Source organism: Boleophthalmus pectinirostris, unplaced genomic scaffold (genome assembly GCF_026225935.1).
Source record: "Boleophthalmus pectinirostris isolate CB_2022bp ecotype Guang Dong unplaced genomic scaffold, ASM2622593v1 HiC_scaffold_18, whole genome shotgun sequence".
Taxonomy (NCBI): domain Eukaryota; kingdom Metazoa; phylum Chordata; class Actinopteri; order Gobiiformes; family Gobiidae; genus Boleophthalmus; species Boleophthalmus pectinirostris.
This window is the reverse complement of record NW_026571133.1, coordinates 25,437,345-25,454,895: the sequence shown is the minus strand read 5'-3', so window position 1 is coordinate 25,454,895 and position 17,551 is coordinate 25,437,345. Positions and strand designations below refer to the sequence as shown.

The 17,551-nt window shown below is 39.8% G+C and overlaps 1 protein-coding gene across 7 annotated transcripts in view; it reads left to right on the top strand.

The window, feature by feature from the left end:
• The window catches only part of dab2ipb (DAB2 interacting protein b), a 92,672-nt gene that overhangs the window by 71,350 nt on the left and 3,771 nt on the right, over positions 1–17,551 (top strand). For all 7 annotated transcript variants that reach the window (XM_055153722.1, XM_020921625.2, XM_055153724.1 and 4 more), the window contains 8 exons: positions 3,272–3,416; positions 4,662–4,806; positions 6,716–6,952; positions 7,407–7,608; positions 8,163–8,350; positions 9,984–10,851; positions 12,973–13,104; positions 16,949–17,151. In XM_055153722.1, coding sequence (XP_055009697.1) covers positions 3,272–3,416; positions 4,662–4,806; positions 6,716–6,952; positions 7,407–7,608; positions 8,163–8,350; positions 9,984–10,851; positions 12,973–13,104; positions 16,949–17,151 — 2,120 coding nt within the window. The remainder of the gene's footprint in view (positions 1–3,271; positions 3,417–4,661; positions 4,807–6,715; positions 6,953–7,406; positions 7,609–8,162; positions 8,351–9,983; positions 10,852–12,972; positions 13,105–16,948; positions 17,152–17,551) is intronic.

Sequence of the window (17,551 nt, the reverse complement as noted above, 5' to 3'; positions counted from 1 at the left end):
TGAAGTGATCTTATGCGTTTCCATTGGTCCTCAGTCTCGGTGCCAGCCCAGTGACCTCACAGGAAGCACTGCAGGCTATATCGCTGTAATACTATCCCCCAGTCTCCCGGGAGGAGGGCTAGAGGATACAGGAGGGGAGAGGAGAGGAGGCAGTCTTTTCTTAAGCCTCAATTTGGACGGAGAAGCAAGACTTATTGATTCTTAAAGAGGGAGTGTAGCCGGGCCATTTCCAGGCAAACGTTTCCATCTTAGACACTATAAGTGGCTATATAAGGTACTGATATAGTTGGTTCATTCAGTCCAGCCACAGAGAGTCAAGTTGGAGTTCTAATGCCCTAAGCTAGAGAGTCTGATTTGTAGTGGAGATCCCAGGGGAGTTTGTTGAATGAAACGCATATATTTTCTCGTCTATTTTTTTGACATTTTTTATGGATTTGTTTGTTTGTATTATTCTTGAAATAATAAAAACACATTCAAAAAGCCACTAAACAAAGTCCACATTATACAGTACACAATAGCTAGTACTAGTTTTCATTATGTCTCTGTTTTGGCCATTTTAAGATGTATTTAAATGCTTAAACATGATCTAAATTTAATTTCATGATTACAATTTCACAAAACACAGGCAAAGGCATATTTTATCATTCATGCATTTTTAAACCTGAGTAGGGTACAGCACAGATGGTGAACCCATTTGACCCCAAAGAGAAAGACATTAGCTTTTATTTTGTGCCTAATCCTTTTTACGATATTTTAAATTTTGAATACACTTGAGTACAGGGTATTCATTTCTACCACTCTAAATCTAGTCCCATTTGCACAAAGTAGCGATTGTGCAGTGTCACAGAGTGAGTTCACACAGGCTATCTTTTCAAACAGGACTTGATGAGATCTGATGAGGCCTGCACTTCCACACCACCTCCACTCTTGCCCTCTTGTATTCCTGACGGCCTCCACTCCCATAAACTGTGCAGGAGTTCTCTTTTGAACCATGGTTGGGCTGATGAGATGTGGCAGCGATAAAGCCCATGTTCCACTTCTCTTTATTAGTACCAGAGAAGCAGGAGGGGGTAGGAGAAGGAGGAATGGGAGGGGGGATTACAATGACAACAGCAAAGGAAGCTACTGCCCCTTCAGCCCCAAGACCAGCCACGAAGAGACCGAAGCCTTGCGATGCGTCATGGTGGTCTCTCATTTGACACATTTTTGTAGTTTAGGGAAAGTGTCAGAGCTTGAGTTGTTGCTCATTGTTCACTTTCCCCGGTATCCCTTCCCTTCACTGCCCTGGTAATAATTGACAGTGATAGTCAATCTACAGTTAAAGGTGCAAAATTAGCCTGTAAAATTTTTGAAGCATTTTATGTTATGCATTGAGTGAATACTTTGTGTGCTTTCCAAAAAGAGAGTTAGCAGATCAGATTAGCTAAATGGTCTAAAAACATACAAGAGAGTCAATGTCTTTATCTCCCAGCAATGCATTGTATAAGGTAGTCATTCATAAAATTTTCTCAACATGGTGCTGTCAGCTAATGCCCAGTGCCAGAGTAGTTACAACTCTTCCCTTAAAATCTAAGTGAATAATTGTGAGATGGTGACTAATAACGATAGACTTTGTAATTAGGGTTACAATTTACCAAAAGTCCAAAATGAATCCTGTAATTATGGCATTGGGGAAGTGTACACCCAAAATGTCATGATATGTTTAGCCACTAGGTTTCTCCAGCGTAACTCTTTTATCCATCCTATTGAATCATACATTTCAGCCAACACACACATACTTAAACTGTAAAACCTTTGTTGTTAATACAGTGAGTGCTTTATATCAATATATATCTAACCATCCCTGTAAAACCTTCACTTTTTAGTCTAATGAATGTATGGAACCTTCATTTTAAGTGTACTCATGTGTGGACTGTACTCATGTTGGTCAGCGAGGCTCTTTTGGCTGCACATCTCTGGGTGATTGGCTCCCTGTGGCGTGCCTTTGATTAGATGGATAACAGGCTTGTGTGGCAGCTATAGAAAATGTCTGGGATACTTTCTCTCTCTCCCACCGTCTGCTCTGTTTCTTAAAAGACCAGCTCCGCTCTGTCTCCCTCTATCTCTACATCTGTCACACAGCTCTCGTCTCCCTTGCTGTTATGCTGCTGGATCCCCATTCCCCAAGTTTAACAAGACGCCAGGGGACTTCCAAAAAAAATGCACCCAGAAAATGTGTTGAAAGTGGCAGAAACAAGCTATGATCCATCCCCAGATGCCTCATTTTTGTGTGTCTCGTTCACTCCGTTTTTGAGGAATTATTTTGTGTATCCACCTGCTGTTTCTCTGCACTTGCAGCATTCTCGACGTGATGCATATGTTACTTAGTGTTGTTTCTACAGTTCTAGATCAAGATGCAAGCCTTTATAGCATCTTTTAGTCAGAACTACTGCTGCATATGATTCCCTATGAAAATAAATATTTATTACAAATATGGTTTCTTTATAAAGTATTGTTCAGTGGTAGTTTCACCATTTACAACAGAATGCTCTCAGCTGCCAAACTCCTCACTACAACATTTTATTATCAATTGTTATAGACAGATAAATATTCCATGATATCATGTTAAAATATTATTTATTTTTATATTAAATTATTATTATGTATATGTCTTGTCCTTATTATCTTTAATGGCCCAACAGAAATTTCACCGCTGCATATCTACAGTGCCCCTAGTGGCTTTGTTTACACATTACAGTTTGGGTTAACACATGTTCAGAAACCAAGATTATTTCAACAATAATTATGCAAATCTTTACAAATCTGTTGTATACATTATTACCTCCGCCAAGGAGGTTATGTTTTTGCCAGCGTTTGTCTGTTTGTTTGTTTGTTTTTTTGCAACATAGCTCAAAAAGTTATGGACCGATTTTGATGAAATTTTCAGGATTTGTTGGAAATGTGAAAAGGAAGAATGATTGCATTTTGGAGGTGATCCGGAAGAAATCCTGGATTCTGGATCACTTTGAAATTTTAGATAACATTGTGGTAAATGGGGCCAAAAATTTTGTTTCTCAATATCTTAGTTAATTATTGACCAAACCCCATGAAATTTGACTCAGGGATGGACAATGGGATCCTCTTTCATATTCCAAAGGCTGATCCGTATCTGATCCAGAAGACTGATTTTATCGCAATTTATATAAAAAATGGGGGTAGTCCTTGGCGGAGGTCTGCGCTCTCTGAGTGCTTTTCTAGTTATACCTAACTTCTTATCATTGTGTTGTTGTAGGACTTCCTGACAGATTTGATGATGTCAGAAGTGGATCGCTGTGGAGAGAATGAGCACCTCATCTTCAGAGAAAACACACTGGCCACAAAGGCTATAGAGGAATACCTCAAATTAGTAGGGCAAAAATATCTGCAAGATGCCCTTGGTAAGTAATAAGTCTGCCTAATACAGTAATGTCCAAATGTAAAAAGTTAAATTTAAGTTGAATAGTTTGAAAGATAAAACTATAAGGACTTGTTCAGTATCTCAAGTTCATGATATATTCATGGGTTTCATCTTTCTGCTATATCCAACATTTTGAGGATGCTTTTCCCTGTCCAAAAGGTATAATATTTTGTTTTGAATTGTTCATTGCTATGGTACCTCCTAATTTTTCTGAAACCCGTGGATAGATAGAATATTGTATACAATATTGTAACACACCCCTCCGACCCAATGACGTGATTAGTTACACCTAAACGTCCCAATTGTACAAAGTTAAACAAGGTTGGAGCAAAGTTGCACTGCAGTCTTTCCAATCACTGCTCTGTATTCTGTGTCTGCTCTTCCTGTTGATGCTCTGGGAGAGTACACAGCAGGAGTGTAATTTCCAAATGCACACACACTTGCAAGCATTCACTCACATTGTCATCCTGTCGCTTATATTAACTTTCAATTTGTCTGCATTAATTTGGTTTGTTTGTCTTTGTGGCTGTCATTGCTGCTACACTTATAGACTGCGTTTTATAAGACAAATGTATACCCAGTGGATTTGAATGTCTGTTAAAAGTCTCCCAGCTGTGACTGTGATAGTGCAAGGGCATTCAGGGCCTTTTGGAGAGATAGGCAGAGGGGATGAAGCATATCGTCTTTGGAGAACTGGTGATGCAGACAAACTCCTGTCAGTAATTTGACAAAGTGGAAAAACATCTCCACCTATGGCATGACGAAACAGGCTTTCTTTTCCTTCATTTCCTTCTATTCTTACTTCCTACTTTCTTACTTTTTCTTGTGGAGGGTCTGCCAACTTCTTGCTTCTCATGGAATGTTCCACAGTATGGTATTAAACTATCTTATTTCCATGGAGACAAACATGTTACTCCACCAAATCAAATTACAGTTCAGATTTGTGGAGAGAGAGAGACAAACCCGCTTATAGTAAGAGTATGTTTTCCCAAGGTATTTTTAAGCATTAAAAACACCTGCATTTGAATAAATGCAATAGAGACAAGTTTAATATCATACCATGGAACATTTCAGACAAAGCAATCACATATCCATGGAAACACAAAGGTGGCGGACACTCTCTTAAAAGTGATATAGTGCAACTTTAAAACAGTAACTGAAATGTTAGTGATAATCTTGTTTACAGACAATTTTCCATGTTTACAACATTTGTCAATCTTTACAGGTGAATTCATCAAGGCTCTGTACGAGTCAGATGAGAACTGTGAGGTGGATCCGTCCAAGTGTTCATCAGGAGACCTCCCAGAACACCAGAGTAACCTGAAGATGTGCTGCGAGCTGGCCTTCTGTAAAATCATCAACTCTTACTGGTGACTTTTCTTTATCTTCTTCATGTTTTAAGACATTATTATAACAGGGTTTCAGATTAATTTCTCCCTGGATGTAAGTCAAATAGTTTTTAGTAGAGCTCGACCGATATATCGGCTGGCCGATATTATCGGCCAATATGGGCACTTGGAGACATATCGGCTGATATGCTTGCTGATATGGGCCGATATTTCACGTGGGCATGTTATATCTCGTTATAAAGCTTAGACTCTCTACATTATGTTCATTTAATCCAATTTACAGACAGATAAATGTCCTAATATGTGGCTCCGCATCAGTATTTATCTACGGTGTAATTTGTCTGTGTCTGTGTCCATACTGTCCCTGAACACACCACCAGAGTGACGTCACTTCAATCGCGTGTGTTTGTTTACACCTGCAGCGGTGCGCAACACTGAGATTACATTCTTTTTCGAACAATCGGTTTGAGTCTGGATTAAAAGGACATTTATTAGTGCAGACTGGTGATGTGAGGAGGAGCCTGTGTGAGCGGTGAGTGTTGGAAATACATCGACTTTGAAGCTAGTTTAGGTTTTGTTAGCAATTAGCTGCTGTAGCTCCCACACATAAACAGGCTGTTTTCTATTGGTCTATTGTAAAGTGACTACATTGGCCGTATATTTGTTACTGGACCAGCATTGATATGTAAATGAGCTGTGAATAGACGTGTGAATGATCCACATTTATGCATATAATTAATTACCGCGGTGCGCACGTTTTTACGGCTAAAGGCTAATAGCGATAGTTTACTAGCTAGGAGTTACGGGTCGGTCGCGATCGAAGCGGCTCTTATCCGGCTCTTTGAAGCGAACAACGGGAGCATGTTTCTTATTGGGAGCCGTGTTTTCTCTTTTTCTCACTTTTTCTCTTCATGCTGCATGTAGACCCGTAGTAGTTTGACAGCAGCAGCGGCTGAAACGAAACTTTCAGAAATCTGCGTGTGCATAGGATAAAAAAAGTGCATATTTGGCTGCAGTTCAGCATAAAATGAATAAACCAGGACTAATCTTGGGCTCGAGTGCAGGAGAGAGATAGAAATCGAGTCCCGACATTCAGTCCTGGTTCAGTTCTGGTTTAGTCCTGCTTGCAACAAAACAATCTCAAGAGTCGCTTGGGAGCCGAAAGAGCCAGCTGCTTTAGTGAGCCGAGCCAAAAGAGCCTGTTCTCCAAAAAAAAAAAACTGGAATACCCATCACTAGCAGTGACAGTAACAGTAGCTAGAATGTGATGCAAAAATGCCATTAGGCCAATCTACTGTCTGAAATATGATGTAAAGAGTCAAAATAACAATAAATGTTGCCTAAATAAACCCAATTTAGAATTCACTAGAGCCAAACCTAAGTTTTTTAATCAATTCAAGATTTACAGTGAATTTTTACATCACTAAATATATCGGCGATTATATCGGCTATCGGCAGCCCCAACTTCCATTATATCAGTTTCATATCGGCCACAACAAAATCCATATCGGTCGGGCTCTAGTTTTTAGAACACATGTTGTGGAATTGCTTGATTTGTACATGGAGATCGCACAACATTACATAACCAATACAAAGGCAAAGAAAATATGCTGATGCCAGGTTATAGATATATTATAGAAATCCATATTTGAACACAGAATTAGAAGTATGTGGACAAATCTCAAATAATCCAATCCCACACTACAAACAATATAAAAACATACAAATAGTACCTTAAAATTTAAATATTGCTATTGAAAAAAAAAAAACATGCCCAAGCTACATAACAATTTTAGTGAATGCTAAGTTACTAGCCAATCAGTTGTAAATTACTTAATACAATTTAATGTAAAATGTAGATATTGGTATTGCTTTCAACTTGCTAGATTATATGTGTGACGACTATGTGATTCCTGTTTCCTCTCGGCAGTGTGTTTCCTCGTGAGCTGAAGGAAGTGTTTGCGTCTTGGCGTCAGGAGTGTAGTAACCGGGGGCGACCGGACATCAGCGAGCGTCTCATCAGTGCATCTCTGTTTCTGAGGTTCCTCTGTCCCGCCATCATGTCCCCATCACTCTTCAACTTAATGCAGGAGTACCCAGATGACCGCACGGCACGCACTCTCACTCTCATCGCTAAAGTCACGCAAAACCTGGCCAATTTTACCAAGTATGTACTTTTACAGCTTTGCCACATACAAGATGCATGTCTCTTAACTGGATAGTGAGATGGTACACAGAAAATAGGGTTTTGTGAAAAGATTTTGATTTGCAATTTTTCTCATGAGCAGTGAGATTTGCAAATTAGGTTTCAAATCTGGCCAAAGCGCATTTTATGCATTGTAATTTGAGAGCAGGTTGAAATATGTATACAAGAATAATATGTTTGTGGCGGTGTAATCTAGAAGGTTAAGGGGTTTTATACCTTATAGTGATTGGTTGCTTGTAGAGGACATAATGATATTTGATTTGCCAATTATGGCCATTCAAACTGTGATTTTCACTTGATTCCAATTCATTCTTGCAGCTCTGCTTTCAAACACAGAGTGAATTTTGATAAATGCTATAAGTGGTTACAGTACATTGTGCAGTATCTATGCTAAACCTTGTATCTCCTCCATCAGATTTGGAAACAAAGAGGAGTACATGTCATTTATGAACCAGTTCCTTGAGCATGAGTGGACCAACATGCAGCGTTTTCTCCTGGAAATCTCCAACCCAGAGACAATCTCAAACACAGCAGGCTTCGAAGGCTACATTGACCTGGGCCGTGAGCTCTCCACCCTGCACTCCCTCCTCTCAGAAGTGGTGTCCCAGATGGATCAGGTACAAATATGCTGCAATTGACTACTAGAAAACTCAATCAAATGCATGCATTATTTATTGTTTTGGGTATCTTGCAAGAAGATGGAATTAAAATTGGTTCCAGAGGGTCTAAGAGCATAAGCATTTTAATGTCCGTGATCTACATTAGGATGCTTGCTTATCATGCAGTAATCTATAATTCATTACATTGCATTACATAAATAGCGTGCTAAGGGAAATCACTCTCAATGGGAAAAGTATTAATGGATTTACAAGGACTTTTACAGTAGATCTGACTAACTGGTAGTAATAGGATAAAGGCAATATCCATCTGTATCAAACCTGACATTTTTATAATTCATAAATCTTAGTGCTTCGGCTAATATTTAAATCCATCAGGCTGGCCAGGCTCTTTCATTATTCATTGTGTTTTTTGTATAAGAGAACTGATGCCAAAATGACTTGCTTCAGGGAAAATAATGTGGACTAGAGAAAATGGGCTAAAAACTCATCAATTAAACGCAAATATTTGAGTTTAATTTATATAAAATTTTTGAATAACTTTGTGTTCACAGAGTGCCACCTCCAAGCTAGGACCACTGCCCAGGATCCTGCGAGAAGTGACCACAGCTCTGACAAACCCATCCAGTATGCAGATTACACCAGGACAATCTACCGAACATATGGGCTCCCCTCCGGCTGAGGCAGGCTGTAGCATCTCCACAGGCCTGCAGAAGATGGTCATAGACAATGACCTCTCAGGGTAAGAAACTACTGTGAATATGTTTTTTGTTCTAAGTAGTACAGACAATAGACAATTAGTTTCAATCCTGAGCAGTCGAGAGGTGAAAGTAATATTGTCCCTGTGAGCGAATATGTGTGCGAGCGAATATGTGTGCATTTGAGCCATCCTTCTAGGTAGGGCTGCAACATTTTGGAAAAAATCTAAGATTTAGTAAATTATGTTGTAAATGATTCATGATCATGATTCAGTTTACATTGCACATTTATACATGTCATGAGCAGTAATATCATATAAACTGAAGACCATATAAACTGCTAATTGATACTACTGATATTTTTAATTTGACTTAACTTGGTAAGTCTGTTCTTCTCCTGGTCATCTGCATGTCTGCAAGGAAAACAATTTCCGCTTAGAGTTGAATAAAAGTCATTCTGATTCTGATTCTAAGCTAATACCAGAATCCCATGCATAGTCATGACATTTTGCGTAGTTCTTCTTAAAACAACACTGGGAAGCCAATAATTTCCTTTTTGTGCGATTTCAGAAGTGATAATCCAAAAAGAAAGTATAATACTGTTATTGAAACATTCAGCACCGCCAGAGCACAAAAACTCTTCACAACTAGAGCATGCTATGACCTTAGCAGAGTGCTGACGAGTGTTACATCCATCAGGCGAAGCTTTGACACAGGGAGTGTGTGGTCTGTTCTTGTTTACGTGAACTAGATGAAACCTCATTTACTCCCCTGAGAAGAATACATAGAGCCTTATCTCCCTCATAGCCTTGTGCTCCAACTCCCCATCCCGGCAACTGCAAGGTGACACATTACCAGGAAGACATGAGGAGCGGAGAGAGCAGGCAAGCATAAACAACAGCTGCAGAAAAAAACATATGAGAAAGATGACTCAAGAGACGTACTTGATAATCGTTTGCTTTTTGTCTGGTCAGGGGGGAGCCAGATCAATAATACTAATTAATTGATGTTCCTATGAGGTCTCTCCATCCTCGTCTCTTTACTTTATTACACAAACTGATTGCTCATATTGACGTTTGCTGTTTAAAAGCACTAACAGAAGCTAACAAATGCATGAGCCTTGACCAATTCTCAACGAATTGCTTCTCGTCCTGCAAATGGTGACAAGTGAAAAAAAAAAAAAAAAAAACTTAAAATGGACCCAGCAAGGTTAGAGAATGGAAGAAATGCAAAGGCAAATAAAGAAGAAACCAGCCACACGTGAGGGGAATAGGGATGCTTGTTTGTAGGTAAATTGTAGCTGCGCAGCAGTGCAGGTCATTTGTTGTATAGGTTGTTGTATAAGAGCTATTGAAAAGAAAGTTTGATTTAAATTATGGCATTATTATAGTTGCTGATACACAATAACTACATCTGGAAATCTGGACAGGACTTGATAGGATTGAATTAGCTTGATTGATTTTGAGCTGCCACCTATTGCAAGTACAGGGCTGAGGCATGGTAGTGTGTGTGATTCAGGAGATACAGCATACTTTTATGGATTAAATGAGTGCTTTTTCATTTCCAAAATACATCTAGTAGTATCCATGTTATACAATATTCGCTAACATTACAGAATAAAGAAGAAGTCTACTTTAATATTTTACCTAAAATGACAATATTTTGTTCTTCTTTCAGATTGGTGGATTTCACTAGATTACCATCACCAACGCCAGAAAACAAAGACCTGTTCTTTGTGACTAGGAGCTCAGGGATTCAACCTTCTCCAGCACGGAGCTCAAGCTATTCCGAGACGAACGAGCCTGACTTGGGAATGCCTAATGGTAGTAAGAGCCTATCTATGGTGGACCTCCAAGACCCCCGCATCCTGGAAAGTGGTCCAGGCCCCAGTTCCTCTGATGGTGCGGGTGAAGGTCCTGCCAATGGTGTGAGCTGGACCACCAGAGCTCCACAGAACAATATTGCAGGAGGCCCAACCTTGAGGAGGCCAGGCCAGAGCCCGACCACACCAGTAACAGAGGGTACAAACCGTCCTGGGCAGCTCCTCGCACCCCTTTCCTTCCAAAATCCAGTCTACCAGATGGCTGCCTGTTTGCCAGTTTCTCCTCGTGGCTTGAATGACTCCGGATCGGAATGCCACAGCTCTGTTAGTTCCCATAGCAACAATGAGGACCCACCTGGAGCCAAGCACACCTTCATGACACAGGGGGTGGGGGGAGGCGGGAGCAGTGGGGACGAGTACACCAGGCGCTCTGGGGAGTTCACCCGGCGACAGATGTCCCTTGGCGATGCGCAGAACCAGCCCACTGTCCCAAGGCAGAACAGTGCAGGACCACAGAGGAGGATAGACCAGCCCCCTCCACAGAGCATGACCAGCAGACGCACGCCCCCCAATCTCCTCAACAGTGGCCCCTATCCCAGGCCCTCATCCGGGACAATGATGACCTCCTCACCAGACTGGCCCGCTGGAGCACGGCTAAGGCAGCAGTCGTCCTCCTCCAAAGGGGACAGTCCAGAGACTAAGCACAGGCCACAGCACAAGCAGGTGAGGAAGAATCACGCCTTAAATGATGTGTGGTCTTTGTATTCCCAAGAGCAGTGCTGTTGCTGATCCTGGACCGTCTCCCCAAAGAGCCAGTCAAATATGAGGCAATAGATATATAAATAATTGGTCTTACATTTGGCCCTTAAAGATCCTATTATGCAAAATTGATGTTCACTGAACTTGTAACCATGTTAAAATGCTATTACAATGCCATTACTGTGCCAAGTATAGATCATTATACATCAAAAGTCTTCACCAGAAGGGCTCAAACTTTAAAACTTTGGGTTAATGGGCACATGTTCTGCTACTTAGCTGCAGATCATAATTCATATTTTGGGAGTTATCAGATTGTACAGGTTGCATGTTTTGTACGTAATCATCTAAAAATGTAATGACGTTTGTTCGTTACATTACATCACGCTTATTGCAATTTGGATTATTATTACATAAAATCCAAAATAGTTGTAGTAGTAGTAGTAATAGTAGGGTGACAGGTTCATTGTGTGGATGATCTTGGAACAGCAACAGGAAACATCCAGAACATCATAAAGATGGGTCTGTACCATCTTGTACTTACAATGATCTATCAAGTTTGCTTGTGCAATAAAGAGGGCCATTGGTTAGAAAACATAGGAGGCTTGTCAGGATAATCTACACATTGTGCTCTAATGAACTATAGTCATTGCGCATGTAATAACAGTAATTTGCATAGAGGCAGCTCATCACTTCACCACTGTTTTACTGGTCACCCTTAATGGGCTGAGGATGGGGGCGCTGAAGGAATAATTAACATCTTATTAAGGAGAAGTATAAGCAATCAAGTGCACAAAGGATGACTGTATCCAAGGACATGGCAGCAGGCTTCGGAAAGAGAGCTCTGATGCTTTAATGGGATGGGTCATTGTGGGTACAGAGTCACAGAGGGAGGGAAACGATTTAATAGACTGACAGAGTAGATATCAGTCATTTGGCAACGTTCATTGGATGTTGTCTGTAATAGCAAGGTTAAAAATAAATACATAAATTTGTTCTTAAAGGGCTCATATTATACTGTTTTGTTCATCTGTTATAACACTGTTTCCTCATCAGAAACATACTTGGAGTTTTATTTTGTTTCATTCACACATGTTTAGCACACAAATGCTGCATATTTAGTTTGAGTTCTTTTTTCAGGCAGAAAACACTCTGTTCCACCTTGTGATGCCATGTGATAATAAAGGAAGTGCTCCACTCTGTTTTTAAACACCATATACCTTCACTAAAATCATTTCGATAATTCAGGTCTGGTTTTGTCAGTCTCTTCTGATCAAAAGGTAAAATGTAGCTGTTAACTTGAAAACTTGCATTGCGTGACATCACAAGGTGTAACAAAGCATTTTGAGATTTGCGATGTAGACAGACTAATAATGGGATTGCTCAAACATGTGTTAATAAAACAAAATACAGCTCTAAGTATGTTTTTGATGAGGTAAGAGCATTATAGCATGGTTTAAAGCTCACAGAACCTTGTATAATATAGGACCTTTAATGTATGAAATCTATAACAAATTCATAGTGTAAGATCTTTAATCTAATAATCTGGCATACTACTTTGACCAAATTAATACACAAATGATTGTATGCTATATATTTACAACCTTATAAATGCCAGTATATACTTTTAAAACACATAATGATGCAGTTTTATAATTTATACTTTAAAACCTTAAAATTTTTATAATAACATGCACAGTCCACTTAGAAACATTGGCCATACATAGTCAAAATAATCCAATATCTTTCTTACATCCTCAGCACCTCTATTTCAAATATATTTCCATAGAAATTTTGTCAGATCACAGCCCACCTTTTTCCTGCTATAGTCCCCTCCCACAGTCTGTTTATGTGGCTGGTTCACACTCCTCCACATGTTTACTATGAGGACATGTGCGTCTCTGAGTGAGTGAACATCTACAGCACAGCGCCATACCATCCCACTGCCTTCAGTTCCAACACTCAAGCTTTTTTTCTGTTATTGTGTTGTTGTTTTTTTGCCTTGCCGCCTCCTTCCTCCCATCATTTTGCACCCTGCTCATGTGTGTGTGTGTGTGTGTGTGTGTGTGTGTGTGTTGGTTCCACTAGGCCCCTTCCCCAGTGAACCCCAGTGCTTTGGACCGTACAGCAGCCTGGCTATTGAATATGAATGTGCAGTATTTAGACCATGAGGGGATGGAGCCACTCAGAAACAGGGAGGATCTGACACAGGTGGAAAAGGTAACGCACATGTACCCGAGACATGTATTTCTACTTCCTCTCCTGCCTTCTCCGTGTTTCATAAGTCCTTTTGCCTAAGAATATTCTCCTTTGTATCCTCCTCTTCTCAGTCCATATCTGTCTTCAAAGCTTTCAAGCAGACCGACCGTGACAGCGAGGCACACTGTTGGATAGATTTAGCTTTTTCTGAAGGTTTATTCATGGGTGTCTTTGTGATTTTTATAGTCAGCAAAAAAAGTTGCACAAAGTCATTGCAATCAAAAGTTTGAGCATTTTGTATGTGCTTATTAAACTGCAGTGCACTCATAAAATTGGACAAAAGGAAAAAATATATCATTCACTATTCTGGTTTGTTACACCCTGACCTTTGTATTTTCCAACTTAAAATAAGTCATAAAAGAAAGCTACTTATATTTAAGTAATAACACCACTGCTACAAGCAGAGACACTCTGCACTCTAAATATGCAGGATTACGCAAACAAGTCTAAAACAAAACTCTTTCTCAGGCAAGTCAAGGCAAATAAACTACATAACACTGTACCATTGTAAAACTCAAAAAGTTCAGTTTAGCATAATACCACCATAAAATCCATATGGGACTCCCGCGTAACCATCACCTTATGTAATTCCATACCAATCTGTATAATAGATTTTGTGAGCTGTATTGTAGTGTGTCTGTATTTATTAAATCATTTCCAACTTCTCTTGTTCAGTCAAGCATATATCGTAGAAAAACTAATGACTTTAAGTATTATTTTAGTACTCTTGCCCTGCTGCAGTTGGTAAACCCTTCCAAATGAAAGCTTTTTGTATGTGCATGCGTTCTGCTGTGCTTCCCTCTCCTTCTGCCTTTACAGTCATTCACTGTCTGCTTTGTTTTGCCTGATTGCCACACTCTATGTTTGTTACATTCACAATGAACACAGATTTCCCCCCATGCACAAAGTAGCTCTGGTCTGACCACCGGAGGAGCCAAAGAAGTCATATCTTCAGCCTAACTAATCATCCACAGCCGTTAGTTCTCAGCTCACAGCTAAGCTGCTGTTGTATTATTTACAGATTTTAGAGATATGTGTAACATAGGCACCCCCACAAGGGAGTTGGATGTGAACTGAATTTATGTCTGCTCCTAACATGAAGTCTATGCAGCTGATAAACTAAACTTTGCAGCATACTGCCAAAGCAGAAAAGGAAATAACAGACACCCCCTTTACTATGTAGCGTTAACAATGTGTGCCATGTGTACATGCCACTTTATTTTGTTTACTTGTTGTTAAGGACATTTATAGCACTAACACATTTTCTCCACCTGCAGTGATGAGTTTGACTCTAATCTTCTACGATGCAATAACAAACCAACAATTTAGACTTTTTACAGAAATCTTTGTAATTCAGGTTGAAATTTGTAGTATATACTTTTTATTATTTATTCTGTAAAAAGAATACAATTGTAACTTATCGACTTGGACCAAGATAGCGACACATTGTTGCCCAGTGACAGCTTTCAGTCTGTCAGAATTCAAAACATTTTTGTTTGGCAGCAAATACAAAACATAACTTTAATACAATGTTTGATGTGGGGTAGGCAGCTAAATTCATAAAAAAAAGTCCTATGTTGGCATGTGTTACAAAGAACAAAAGCACTCCAACTGCAAACATTACTTTGAAATGATGCTCCTTTGACACTGTTTATCTGAAAGAAGCACAGCGAAAAAGTCAAGGCACTTTTAGATCGGGTGACATGTTGACAGCCTCCGTTTAGCGCAGCAGGGGACGATACAGTCAGAGAAAGTAATGGATCCAAAACAAACAGTGTTATTATTGAGAACAGGAGAGGCCAAAGGATAGGCCAGTGCATTCATTTTTATATGTATTCACTGCAGATGTGGGGGATATTGTTTAGGAACATACACAAGCTTACATACATACCTCAACAATCATGGAAGAGAAGACTACACCACCAAGATCACTTCTTTTTGTTAGTTTATCATATTTAGTCTTTTATTTTTTTTTAAAATATTAATAGTAATAATAAAAATAACCTTTAATAATAACTCATGAAAAAGACTTTTAATAATTGCCATTTAAAACATGCTTTTACTGAGAGAGGATTGGCAGTAGACATTAGAGCCCGACCGATATGGATTTTGTTGTGGCCGATATGAAACTAATATAATGGGAGTTGGGGCTGCCGATAGCCGATATAATCGCCGATATATTTAGTGATGTAAAAATTCACTGTAAATCTTGAATTGATTAAAAAACTTAGGTTTGGCTCTAGTGAATTCTAAATTGGGTTTATTTAGGCAACATTTATTGTTATTTTGACTCTTCACATCAAATTTACAGACAGTAGATTGGCCTAATGGCATTTTTGCATCACATTCTAGCTGCTGTTACTGTCACTGCTAGTGATGGGTATTCCAGTTTTTTGGGGTTTTTTTGGAGAACAGGCTCTTTTGGCTCGGCTCACTAAAGCAGCTGGCTCTTTCGGCTCCCAAGCGACTCTTGAGATTGTTTTGTTGCAAGCAGGACTAAACCAGAACTGAACCAGGACTGAGTGTCGGGACTCGGTTTCTATCTCTCTCCTGCACTCGAGCCTAAGATTAGTCCTGGTTTATTCATTTTATGCTGAACTGCAGCCAAATATGCACTTTTTTTATCCTATGCACACGCAGATTTCTGAAAGTTTCGTTTTCAGCCGCTGCTGCTGTCAAACTACGGGTGTAGACCGCGGCTTGAAGAGAAAAAGTGAGAAAAAGAGAAAACACGGCTCCCAATAAGAAACATGCTCCCGTTGTTCGCTTCAAAGAGCCGGATCTAAGAGCCGCTTCGATCGCGACCGACCCGTAACTCCTAGCTAGTAAACTATCGCTATTAGCCTTTAGCCGTAAAAACGTGCGCACCGCGGTAATTAATTATATGCATAAATGTGGATCATTTACACGTCTATTCACAGCTCATTTACATATCAATGCTGGTCCAGTAACAAATATACGGCCAATATAGTCACTTTACAATAGACCAATAGAAAACAGCCTGTTTATGTGCGGGAGCTACAGCAGCTAATTGCTAACAAAACCTAAACTAGCTTCAAAGTCGATGTATTTCCAACACTCACCGCTCACACAGGCTCCTCCTCACACATCACCAGTCTGCACTTAATAAATGTCCTTTTAATCCAGACTCAAACCGATTGTTCGAAAAAGAATGTAATCTCAGTGTTGCGCACCGCTGCAGGTGTAAACAAACACACGCGAGTGAAGTGACGTCACTCTGGTGGTGTGTTCAGGGACAGTACGGACACAGACAAATTACACCGTAGATAAATACTGATGCGGAGCCACATATTAGGACATTTATCTGTCTGTAAATTGGATTAAATGAACATAATGTAGAGAGTCTAAGCTTTATAACAAGATATAACATGCCCACGTGAAATATCGGCCCATATCAGCAAGCATATCGGCCGATAGCCGATATGTCTCCAGGTGCCCATATTGGCCGATAATATCGGCCAGCCGATATATCGGTCGGGCTCTAGTAGACATCTCAATTAGACCCAAGCATATCACTGGTGCTGGATCTCAAACTCAGCTAAAATAACTGACCAATTGCACAGCCCTACAATAACTAAGTTGCTTTTTTCTGAGAACTGTGCTGAGTATTGTACCTGTATATGGTCAGTTTGGTAAAAATATAAAACAAATAGAATATGTTAACTTATTATCTTACTTTATTTTTTCCCTCAAGAATAAACTAATAAAACTGTATTTTCTTTAAATGTTATCCAGGTGCTAATTGCTGATTGACTTGCTAATCCTGAGTGCTGTGTTGTTTTAGTATCAGCAGGAGATTGCAGTGCTACAGGAGAAGCTGAGAGCCTCTGTGCAGAAACTGGAGGAGTATGAGGCGCGTCTGAAAGGCCAGGATGAGCAGGCTCAGAAGGTCCTGATGGAGTACCAGGCCCGGCTGGAAGAGTCCGAGGAGAGGCTGAGGAGGCAGCAGGATGACAAAGATCTACAGATGAAGAGCATAATTAGCAGGTACAAGACATCTCTGTAATAAATACAATTTATATGATACAATTCTGATCCACCCTCCACAACAACAAACTCATCAAACACAATCTAATGTTATTTTTTCTGTATACAATTGGAGAGCAAAGAAACTTCAGAGTGACAATGTGTGGTCTGTCTGAGGACCACCAGAATTTAACCAGCTCTAAAACAGGAATATTTTAGGGTCTACATTTGGACTAAAAACAAGTCTAAAATTGGACTACACAACTGAACTACTACCGGTAGTTCTAGATAAGGATTAAGAGAGAGACCACAACATGGATTAAAATGACTATAAATGAAACTAGTATTTGAACTGCAGAGGTATCTGCATAACAGAGAAAGTAGCAGTGTTATGTGCATCACAGTTTGAGAACCGCTGTTC